At 37.2% G+C, this 12193-nt stretch overlaps 1 protein-coding gene across 1 annotated transcript in view; it reads left to right on the top strand.

Moving 5' to 3' along the window:
* ESCO1 (establishment of sister chromatid cohesion N-acetyltransferase 1) overlaps nucleotides 1-10533 on the top strand; it is a 253023-nt gene extending 242490 nt beyond the window's left edge. Inside the window, exon 10 of the mRNA XM_053714970.1 lies at nucleotides 10296-10533. Within this exon, the coding sequence (XP_053570945.1) occupies nucleotides 10296-10446 (151 nt within the window). The 3' untranslated portion in view covers nucleotides 10447-10533. The remainder of the gene's footprint in view (nucleotides 1-10295) is intronic.
* Nucleotides 10534-12193: the final 1660 nt, after the last annotated feature.

The raw sequence follows: 12193 nt of genomic DNA, 5'->3' as shown, positions 1-12193 counted from the left end.
GCCCAGACCGTAAAAAAACAAACACTTGTTTTTGTCAGTTTCTAAACAGTACTTAACGGGATAGGTCTGGGTAGGTGGGCATGCCTCTGATGAAGCGGGATTGGACCAGTGAAACACGTTAGGCTATGCCCAACTATCGCTGCGTGTTTGTTTTACTGCAAGTAACAGTAACAGACAGTTGTCATCTTTGCTTGGGTCTCCGGTTGAGGTGTAGCCGATCAAGAGTGACCTTGGGGTAAGTAAGTCTTATTTTATTATGACACTCTTAAGCTATGGTTGGGCACTTTATTTATAAAGTTCTAAATATGTGTTTAAACTTATATTTGCCATGATTCAGGGTAATCAGTATTCCTTATTTCAGACAGTCAGTTTCATTATTTGGGATAATGCATATGAATGATTACATTTTCTTAACATAAGTTTTTCAATTGACTTTTTTCCCTGTGGGCTGTTAGGCTCGCGGGGGCTGAAAATGCTTCAATTTATTGCGTCATTTTTGACGCAGACTTTTTTGCCGCAAAAATGTTGTCATTTCCGGCGCTCTAATTGACGCGGGAAGTTTTTTTGACTTTTTTTGCGCCAAAAATGTGGGCGTTATTTTTTTCGGCGTGACCGGATGTGGCGTCATACTTAGCGCCAAAAAATATAGGCGTTGTACTTAGCGCCAATAATGTGGTCGTCCTTTTTGGCGCCAAGAAATGTGGGCGTCATTCTTGTCTCCACCTTTTTTTCCACATTATTTCAGTCTCATTTTTCTTTGCTTCTGGTTGCTAGAGGCTTGTTCATTGGCATTTTTTCCCATTCCTGAAACTGTCATTTAAGGAATTTGATAATTTTGCTTTATATGTTGTTTTTTCTATTACATATTGCAAGATGTCTCAACTTGACCCTGGATCAGAATCTACTTCTGGAAAGACGCTGCCTGATGCTGGTTCTACCAAAGTTAAGTGCATTTGTTGTAAACTTGTGGTAACTGTTCCTCCGGCTGTAGTTTGTGATGAATGTCATGATAAACTTGGTAATGCAAATAGTATTTCCATTAGTAATAATCCATTACCTGTTGTTGTTCCCTCAACATCTAATGCTCAGGATGTTCCTGTTAATGTAAAATAATTTGTTTTTAAATCTATTAGGAAGGCTTTGTCTGTTATTCCTCCTTCCAGTAAACGTAAAAGGTCTTTTAAAACTTCTCATATTTCAGATGAATTTTTAAGTGACCGTCATCATTCTGACTTGTCTGTTTCTGATGAGGATTTATCTGGTTCAGAAGATTCTGTCTCAGATATTGATACTGATAAATCTTCATATTTATTTAGAATGGAATTTATTCGTTCTTTACTTAAAGAAGTGTTAATCGCATTAGATATGGAGGAGTCTAGTCCTCTTGATACTAAATCTACTAAGCGTTTAAATTCGGTTTTCAAAACCTCATATAGTTATTCCAGAAGTTTTTCCTGTACCTGATGCTATTTCTGAAGTAATTTCTAGGGAATGGAATAATCTGGGTACTTCATTTACTCCTTCTCAAAGGTTTAAGAAATTGTACCCTGTGCCATCTGATAGATTAGAATTTTGGGACAAAATCCCTAAAGTTGATGGGGCTATCTCTACTCTTGCTAAACGTATTACTATTCCTACGGCGGATAGTACTTCCTTTAAGGATCCTTTAGATAGGAAGCTTGAATCCTTTCTAAGGAGAGCTTATTTATGTTCAGGTAATCTTTTTAGACCTGCTATTTCTTTGGCTGATGTTGCTGCTGCTTCCACTTTCTGGTTGGAGACGTTAGCACAACAAGTGTCAGACCATAATACTCATAGCATTGTTAAACTTCTTCAACATGCTAATAACTTTATTTGTGATGCCATCTTTGATATCATTAGAATTGATGTCAGGTATATGTCTTTAGCTATTTTAGCTAGAAGAGCTTTATGGCTTAAAACTTGGAATGCAGATATGACTTCTAAGTCAACTTTGCTTTCTCTTTCTTTCCAAGGTAATAAATTATTTGGTTCTCAGTTGGATTCTATTATTTCAACTGTTACTGGGGGGAAAGGGATCTTTTTTGCCTCAGGACAAAAAATCTAAAGGTAAATACAGGGCTGCTAATCATTTTCGTTCCTTTCGTCAGAATAAGGAACAGAAGCCTGACCCTTCCCCTAAAGGAACGGTTTCCGTTTGGAAACCTTCTCCAGTCTGGAATAAATCCAAGCCTTTTAGAAAGTCAAAGCCAGCTCCCAAGTCCACATGAAGGTGCGGCCCTCATTCCAGCACAACTGGTAGGGGGCAGGTTACGATTTTTCAAAGATATTTGGATCAATTCGATTCACAGTCTTTGGGTTCAGAACATTGTTTCACAAGGGTACAGAATAGGTTTCAAGGTAAGGCCGCCTGCGAGAAGATTTTTTCTCTCTCGCATTCCAATAAACCCAGTGAAGGCTCAGGCGTTTCTGAAATGTGTTTCAGATCTAGAGTTGGCTGGAGTAATTGTGCCAGTTCCAGTTATTGAACGGGGTCTGGGGTTTTACTCAAATCTATTCATTGTACCAAAGAAGGAGAATTCCTTCAGACCAGTTCTGGATCTAAAAATATTGAATCGCTATGTAAGGATACCAACATTCAAAATGGTAACTATAAGGACTATTCTGCCTTTTGTTCAGCAAGGGCATTATATGTCCACAATAGATTTACAGGATGCATATCTTCATATTCCAATTCATCCAGATCACTTTCAGTTTCTGAGATTCTCTTTTCTAGACAAGCATTACCAGTTTGTGGCCCTTCCGTTTGGCCTAGCAACAGCTCCAAGGATCTTTTCAAAGGTTCTCGGTGCCCTTCTCTCTGTAATCAGAGAACAGGGTATTGGGGTATTTCCTTATTTGGACGATATCTTGGTACTTGCTCAGTCTCCACATTCTGCAGAATCTCATACGAATCAACTTGTGTTGTTTCTTGGTTGGAGGATCAATTTACCAAAGAGTTTGTTGATTCCTCAGACAAAGGTAACCTTTTTGGGTTTTCAAATAGATTCAGTGTCCATGACCTTGTCTCTAACAGAAAAGAGACGTCTGAAATTGGTTTCAGCCTGTCGAAACCTTCAGTCTCAATCATTCCCTTCGGTAGCTTTGTGCATGGAAATTCTAGGTCTCATGACTGCTGCATCTCATTCGGATGGCCAGTTGCCAACCTTGGACTCTTCTGTTAAGACCAGACCTTCTATCTCAAGGCCCTTTTTTCCATCAGGATCTCAAATTATTAAATTTGAAGGTATGGAAATTGAACGCTTGATTCTTAGTCATAGAGGTTTCTCTGACTCAGTAATTAATACTATGTTACAGGCTCGTAAATCTGTGTCTAGGAAGATTTATTATCGAGTCTGGAAGACTTGCATTTCTTGGTGTTCTTCTCATAAATTCTCCTGGCATTCTTTTAGAATTCCTAGAATTTTACAGTTTCTTCAGGATGGTTTGGATAAAGGTTTGTCTGCAAGTTCCTTGAAAGGACAAATCTCTGCTCTTTCTGTTCTTTTTCACAGAAAGATTGCTAATCTTCCTTATATTCATTGTTTTGTACAGGCTTTGGTTCGTATCAAACCTGTTATTAAGTCAATCTCTCCTCCTTGGAGTCTTAATTTGGTTCTGAGGGCTTTACAAGCTCCTCTGTTTGAACCTATGCATTCTCTGGATATTAAATTACTTTCTTGGAAAGTTCTGTTCCTTTTGGCCATCTCTTCTGCTAGAAGAGTTTCTGAGTTATCTGCTCTTTCTTGTGAATCTCCTTTTTTTATTTTTCATCAGGATAAGGCGGTGTTGCAGACTTCATTTAAATTTTTACCTAAGGTTGTGAATTCTAACAACATTAGTAGAGAAATTGTTGTTCCTTCATTGTGTCCTAATCCTAAGAATTCTCTGGAGAGATCTTTACATTCTTTGGATGTAGTAAGAGCTTTAAAATATTATGTTGAAGCTACTAAGGATTTTAGAAAGACTTCTAGTCTATTTGTTATCTTTTCTGGTTCCAGGAAAGGTCAGAAGGCCTCCGCCATTTCTTTGGCGTCTTGGTTAAAGTCTTTGATTCATCATGCTTATGTAGAGTCGGGTAAATCTCCGCCTCAAAGGATTACAGCACATTCTACTAGCTCAGTTTCTACTTCCTGGGCGTTTAGGAATTAAGCTTCTGTTGACCAGATTTGCAAAGCAGCAACTTGGTCTTCTTTGCATACTTTTACTAAATTCTACCATTTTGATGTTTTCTCTTCTTCTGACGCAGTTTTTGGTAGAAAAGTACTTCAGGCAGCTGTTTCAGTTTGATTCTTCTGCTTATATTTTCAGTTTTTTTCATTATAAGATTAAAACTTTTGTTTTGGGTTGTGGATTATTTTTCAGCGGAATTGGCTGTCTTTATTTTATCCCTCCCTCTCTAGTGACTCTTGCGTGGAAGTTCCACATCTTGGGTATTTATTATCCCATACGTCACTAGCTCATGGACTCTTGCTAATTACATGAAAGAAAACATAATTTATGTAAGAACTTACCTGATAAATTCATTTCTTTCATATTAGCAAGAGTCCATGAGGCCCACCCTTTTTTGTGGTGGTTATGATTTTTTTGTATAAAGCACAATTATTCCAATTCCTTATTGTGATGCTTTCGCTCCTTTCTTATCACCCCACTTCTTGGCTATTCGTTAAACTGAATTGTGGGTGTGGTGAGGGGTGTATTTATAGGCATTTTGAGGTTTGGGAAACTTTGCCCCTCCTGATAGGAATGTATATCCCATACGTCACTAGCTCATGGACTCTTGCTAATATGAAAGAAATGAATTTATCAGGTAAGTTCTTACATAAATTATGTTTTTTCTGGCGCAAGACCAGGCAGATGATTGCTATAACAAAATTATCTCAACATAAGGTATCTGGTGGTTTAACATTTCCTGACATAAAGCTATATAATATTGCCATTCTGGCACGCTATGGCGTTGAATGGCTTCTATCTTCTGACTATTTAACCTATATTGGAATGGAAGAGACTCTTATATATCCGCTATCACTTAAAGCAATCTTACACTGTACACACTCTCTCAGCTTCCAATTAATATAAAATTAACCTCTAGTATATGTAATGTGGTCAAAGCCTGGCAACAATTATGTACCCGCTTAAAGATTAAATGTTTTATATGTCAGCTTTTCTACCAGTCAGAGGAAATCCCGAGTTCTCTCCTGGTTGTCAGCATAGCATATTTAAGGGATGGACTGAAAGAGGACTAACAAAGATAATTCAATTTCTCGATGAGAGACATAATATGAGAATATTTGAAAGTATCGCAGCTGAATATAATCTCCCTTATAAGTCGTCCTTTGCGTACCTGCAAGTACGACATTTTATAAATAAGAAACTACATGTAAAAATCTGGTCGGATTGTTTTGAAATAATTGCAGATTATATTAATCTATACAGACAAGGAAATCACTCAATTACATTACTATACAAGATCCTATTGGCAAAACAAGGCCAGTTAAATCTTGAACAATATGCTACTTACTGGTCGAAGTATTTCAACGAAATCAGTTATGAATATATTAGGAAAGGTATTAAATGGGTGATTGAAGCTCCCCTCCGTTCCTCCTGGCACGAATCTCACTTAAAATTGCTTAATAATACCTATATTTCTCCAAAGAGGTTAGCTTTTTGGAAGCTGAACTATCTTGGTCTTTGCTATAAATGCTACATATCTGGGGCAGACCTGCTCCATTGTTTTTGGTTTTGCCCTAAAATAAATCAACTTTGGTTGAGTAAGCATATTCCAGAGTACTGTTTCTCCTTTGACCCAAGAACCATTTTTTTCCTAAATTTTGATAATCAGAACTCTGATCTGATTAACACCATTATCCTAATTGTTCGTAATCTGATATTAAGATATTGGAAACCGAAAAAATCTCCCTCTCTGAATCTGTTTATAGAAGCTCTGAAACAACAGATTATCTTTGAGCAATATAATATCTCAGATATGCACAATAAGTAAGTTTCTTTAATAAATGGACATATATTATACAATCATTTCCTATCCCTCTACAATATATCCTTACGAAATCATTCCACAAAACGCTATATTTTGAGGGTCTGATACTAAGGGAAATATTCCCTGTTGCTTGGTATAGAATGTCCTAATTTCGGTTGGATTCTCATAAAATTTGGGTAATAAAGGATTTAGAAGAATCATGTTGCGTTAATTGGTATCACACTTCATGAGACATTAGGTGGAATGGCTCATGGGCATGGGGTCGGGATGTGGAGAGAGGTTACACACACATATATATATACAGGTGGCCCTCGGTTTACGACTGTTCAATTTGCGCCGTTTCAGAATAACGTTCTTTTTTTTTTGCTATTGAAAAGCATTGACTGCTATTGAAAGCATTAGCACATGCATACATTAAAATAGCCAGTAGGTGGAGCTGTCCGCTTGTGTTGCAGCAAACACATGCAAAGAAAAGCAAGCCAAACATGATCAATGGATCAGCTTTCAAAGGAACAAGATCTAGCAGCCACTTCCCTTAGCTGCAGACTCAATGCAGAGAACTGTTTGCAGAAAAAGGCAAGAAAAAAATGTTTTTGTTCATTAAACTTAGTTTGATGATGATACAGTCTGTTGTGTGATTAAACACAGGCAGGCTGAAATCAGTGTATAACCAGACCTGAGCAATGGAGCCATTTTTAAAGAACAAGATCTAGCAGCCACTTCCCTTAGCTGCAGAAAAATGCAAGTAAAAAAACGTTTTTGTTCATTAAACTTAGTTTGATGATGATACAGTCTGTTGTGTGATTATTTTGTTTTTGTTCATTAAACTTAGATTGATGATGATACAGTCTGTTTGTGTGATAATTTTATTAGGTGCGGTTTAGCAAATGTTTTTGTTCCTTAAACTTAGTTTGATGATGAAACAATCTATTTTATTAGGTTAATAATGCTGTTTCACATTTAAAGTCTTCATTTTAAAGCTTTAAAAATAATGTATTAGGTGTTACTTATGACAATTTTGAGAGGGGCCTGGAACCCAACTCCCTCATTTCCCATTGACTTACATTATAAACTGGGTTTCAATTACAACGGTTTCGATTTACAACCATTCCTTCTGGAACCTAACCCCGGCGTAGACTGAGGGCTACATATATATATATAATTTTTTTATTAGTATTTTTTTTTTTCCTCAAAGTGTAAATTTAATATCTAGTTTTAGCAGATTATGATGGGATGTCAGATATTTCAATGCCATTACTTGTAATATATATTCCATAAAATGTCAGGATGATTTAAATTTTTGGTAATCGGATTATAATGAATAGATCTATTTGTGGAGTTACATTTTTTCCGTGTTACTGCATTTTGTTTTTTGACTGCATGTTCAGTCACGAACTATCTCTTAAGTTGTATGCTTATTTATATCTATGTTATTCTGATACGTAAAATAAAGATTTAAAAAAAAAAAAAAACATAGTAACATTATTCACTTGTTTAAAGATCCAGTCTGTTTGATTTTGTTTTCATTGTTTAAACAGATTCATTTACTACCCATTTCCCAGCTTTGCATAACCAACATTATTGTACTAATGTACTTTATAACCTCTAAGCTTACCTGTTTCTAAGGTCCAGCAGGGTCGCCCTTATTGTATTTGTATTTGATATCTTTTTCAATTGTGCACTACAGCCAAACAGTGCTTATTTATGTGTGCCACTGCCTAAAATGCAAGACTGTAAAAAAGCTCTGAAATAAGGGGCAGTCTGCAGGGTCTTAGATATAGGTAATTATTTATATAATTTAATGGTTATGCAAAACTAGGGGGATAGGTAATAAAGGGATTGTCTTTCCTTTTTAAACATTAACAATTTTCAGCAAAATGAATCTGAAATTCTTTAAAGTGATTAGTTAAAGTTGTTTCTATCATTGCCGTGGAAATCTACACATAAAAATGTTATACACACACTTGCCCTCCATAGATAGTGTCAGAGGTTTCCTCCCGACTTACACAGTTAGTCTGCAGTGACACTGGATAAAAGTGAATTCACTGTTTACTAACCTGTTCCACAAACTTCACAATGCAGATGACGTGCATGTCTTGCTGATTTTCTCAGACATGGGGCCGTGCCTTAGTTTCTCCCAACTGAATGTGTAATAGCTTGTTATAGTTGCACTCTCACTGAATGTCATCAGTTCCAAGGGGTGCTATGTTCAAATTAATACAAAGTCCATATAAAGCACTCACTGGTATGTGGTCATCTGTGGAAAAACTTGTATTATTGTAAAGTTTCTGGACACAATCCTTTCTTTAGACAAGCAAACAATGTACAAACCACACTTAAATAGCCCTCATATACCATCCCACCATCATGTGCCTAATCAAAATGGGTTGTTTGCAAACTATCCAAATGTTGTGTGCAAAAGAGAACTGTAGTGTATTCTGTGTATTACTGAAAACATTATCGTGAATCGTGATATCAAATAGATGTTTTCAGTAATACACAGAATGCACTACAGTTCTCTTGTGCACACAACTCTTGGATAGTTTGCACATGACCCATTTTGATTAGGCCAATGATGATGGGATGGTTTATGAGGGCTATTTAAGTGTTGTACATTGTTTGCTTGTCTGAAGAAAGGATTGTGTCCAGAAACTTTACAATAATACAAGTTTTTGCACAGATGACCACATACCAGTGAGTGCTTTATATGGACTTTGTATTAATTTGAACATCGCACCCCTGGCAACTTGTTTAAAGATCCAGTCTGTTTGATTTTGTTTTCATTGTTTAAACAGATTCATTTACTACCCATTTCCCAGCTTTGCATAACCAACATTATTGTACTAATGTACTTTATAACCTCTAAGCTTACCTGTTTCTGAGGTCCAGCAGGTCGCCCTTATTGTATTTGATATCTTTTTCAATTGTGCACTACAGCCAAACAGTGCTTATTTATGTGCGTCACTGCCTAAAATGCAAGACTGTAAAAAAGCTCTGAAATAAGGGGCAGTCTGCAGGGTCTTAGATATAGGTAATTATTTATATAATTTAATGGTTATGCAAAACTAGGGGGATCGGTAATAAAGGGTTTGTCTTTCCTTTTTAAACATTAACAATTTTCAGCAAAATGAATCGGAAATTCTTTAAAGTGATTAGTTAGTTGTTTCTATCATTGCCGTGGAAATCTACACATAAAAATGTTATACACACACTTGCCCTCCATAGATAGTGTCAGAGGTTTCCTCCCGACTTACACAGTTAGTCTGCAGTGACACTGGATAAAAGTGAATTCACTGTTTACTAACCTGTTCCACAAACTTCACAATGCAGATGACGTGCATGTCTTGCTGCCAGGGGTGCGATGTTCAAATTAATACAAAGTCCATATAAAGCACTCACTGGTATGTTGTCATCTGTGCAAAAACTTGTATTATTGTAAAGTTTCTGGACACAATCCTTTCTTCAGACAAGCAAACAATGTACAACACTTAAATAGCCCTCATAAACCATCCCATCACCATTGGCCTAATCAAAATGGGTCGTTTGCAAACTATCAAAATGTGCCTAATCAAAATGGGTCGTTTGCAAACTATCCAAATGTTGTGTGCAAAAGAGAACTGTAGTGTATTCTGTGTATTACTGAAAACATTATCGTGAATCGTGATATCAAATAGATGTTTTCAGTAATACACAGAATACACTACAGTTCTCTTGTGCACACAACTCTTGGATAGTTTGCACATGACCCATTTTGATTAGGCCAATGATGATGGGATGTTTTATGAGGGCTATTTAAGTGTTGTACATTGTTTGCTTGTCTGAAGAAAGGATTCTTTGTGTCCAGAAACGTTACAATAATAAGTTTTTGCACAGATGACCACATACCAGTTAGTGATATATATGGACTTTGTATTAATTTGAACATCGCACCCCTGGCAACTGAGGACATTCAGTGTGAGTGCAACTATAACACACTATTACACATTCAGTTGGGAGAAACTAAGGCACGGCCCCATGTCTGAGAAAATCAGCAGGACATGCACGTCAACTGCATTGTAAGTTTGTGAAACAGGTTAGTAAACAGTGAATTCACTTATATCCAGTTTCACTGCAGACGAACTGTATATATTATTATTATTATTCGTACAAAACAAGTAAAATATCCGGCTTACACGCAGACCCAATAAAGTAAATTTTACAGATTTTGAATGCTGCAAGGAGATTTTAGCAGAAAGGTGCCTGAGTATTAATGTTAATTCTTTATTTTTCCTTTCAACAGAAATCATTTCATATACGGTTCCTGCCTGGATAAAGGTGAAATAGCATTCTCGGACCCCACACCAGATGGCAAGCTATTTGCAACACATTATTTTGGCACCAGTCAATTTCTGATATACAATTTTGTCAGCGGTCACGAGTTAAAGCATTAACATCACTGCTGATTCTTGTTTTGGATTAAGCCCCTATTTGTTGAATTATCCTAAATAAAAAATGAGCTCAGGATATGAACACCCAAAGGGCTGTTCAGTTTTCTTTAAAAACTGAAGAAAAAAAAGAGAAAAAGCTTAATTTTTAAGCAAATATTTTGTTATCTTTTTTCAAGAGATCACAGTTTAATTATTTTATATATATATATAGTACTTAAGTCATGTTTACATGCAACAAATTATTTTGTTCATAGTGGACTAAACTAATTGTAAAGATGAAAGACTTTGATAAGTGTAAACTGAAGATCTTCATTTGGGTATATACCAGTACAGCTCATATCATTTTAGCATGTGCTGTGACTTGAGCACACTTCTTAACTTTTACATTGCAAGTTTTTGTTTTTTTTAGTGCAAGAAAAAAATAATGAAATGCCCAATGAAATACAAAACTTATGGTTGTCTTATAAAAGTTTCCTTCTTAATATGAGGAGAGTCCACGGCTTCATTCCTTGTTGGAAATACAGAACCCCAGCCAAAGGCTTAAATACCTCCCCCACTTCCCTCATATCCCAGTCATTATTTGCCTTTCGTCACAGGAGGTTGGCAGAGAAGTGTCAGAAGATACGGAATAGTTCCTTATGGAGGGTAGTACCCTTCGGAATGGGACTGGAGTTTTAAGTAGTCTTGTCAGCCTCTCAGTGGACAAATGTTAGGCTCTGGAGATGCAGGGAGAGTCTTTCTGCGAACCCATCCAGACTCGTATTAACAACTCCTAAGCAATTAGTGTTGACGAGTTTCACTGCCTGCTTCTATCACTCAAGTCCATGTCAGGAGCGATGCTACAAGACTGTCAAACTTGAGAGGCTTTGTGTCACGTCAGAGATTCCGGTCAAATTGTTTCATTTTTATACTCGTATGATATTGCAAGAAGATAGGGTCACAGTGTGACTCCTTTTATCTGTATGGAATCAAAGGTTAATATCTCCGGAAGGGTATTATTAAACGGGGGAGGGGGGGGATATATCGCATAATTTACTTTATTATGTTTTAGGCTGCGACATGTGTGAGATGAGGCTCAGGCAGATGTTGGAACATTCAGGTTTTACTTTAGCTTTGGATAGCTGCACAACCTGTTAGGTTTGGCACACTTTTTCCAGTAGCAGGGGCGGTAATGCATTGCGCACCTCGTGACCGGGTGTGGCAACACTGATTTCCTCTTTCCTGACCGTGCGGTTTACAGGAGACAAAGCGGTTTCCCCGTGGGGCCGAAATCATTGGATGTGGTGAGTGCCCCAGCCATTGGGGGTATAAAAGTGCCATTTATCTTTTCTATAGTCCATCTGACAAGCGCAAGCTATGGAGGACTTCGGTAAAGAGGGAGTACCCTCTAACGTATCAAAGTCTAATACCTGTCTATATTGTGAGGAGGCTACGGTATATTCGCCGGCTAAATTATGTTACACATGCCTTGATAAAGTAATTATATCTGAGAAAACCAAGATATTTAGTACCACTGAGCCATCCACCTCTGAGGAGTCTCCGTCCCGTGAGGTGCGTTCCCTGCAGTCATCTTCTATTACACATGCTGCTTCCCATTTCACTGCTAATCTTCCTTCTGGAGGGGCCATTTTACCTCCAGACTTTACTGAACAGCTACAAACGGCAGTGTCTGCAGCCTTCAGTGCTTTAGCTCGCCCTACTTAGCGCAATCGAAAGGTCAAATATTGCTATTCTTCCCAGGAGTCATCTA

This window comes from Bombina bombina, chromosome 5 (assembly GCF_027579735.1).
Source record: "Bombina bombina isolate aBomBom1 chromosome 5, aBomBom1.pri, whole genome shotgun sequence".
Classification (NCBI taxonomy): Eukaryota; Metazoa; Chordata; class Amphibia; order Anura; family Bombinatoridae; genus Bombina; species Bombina bombina.
Note: the sequence above shows the minus strand (reverse complement) of the source record. Positions and strands in the feature narration are given on the sequence as shown.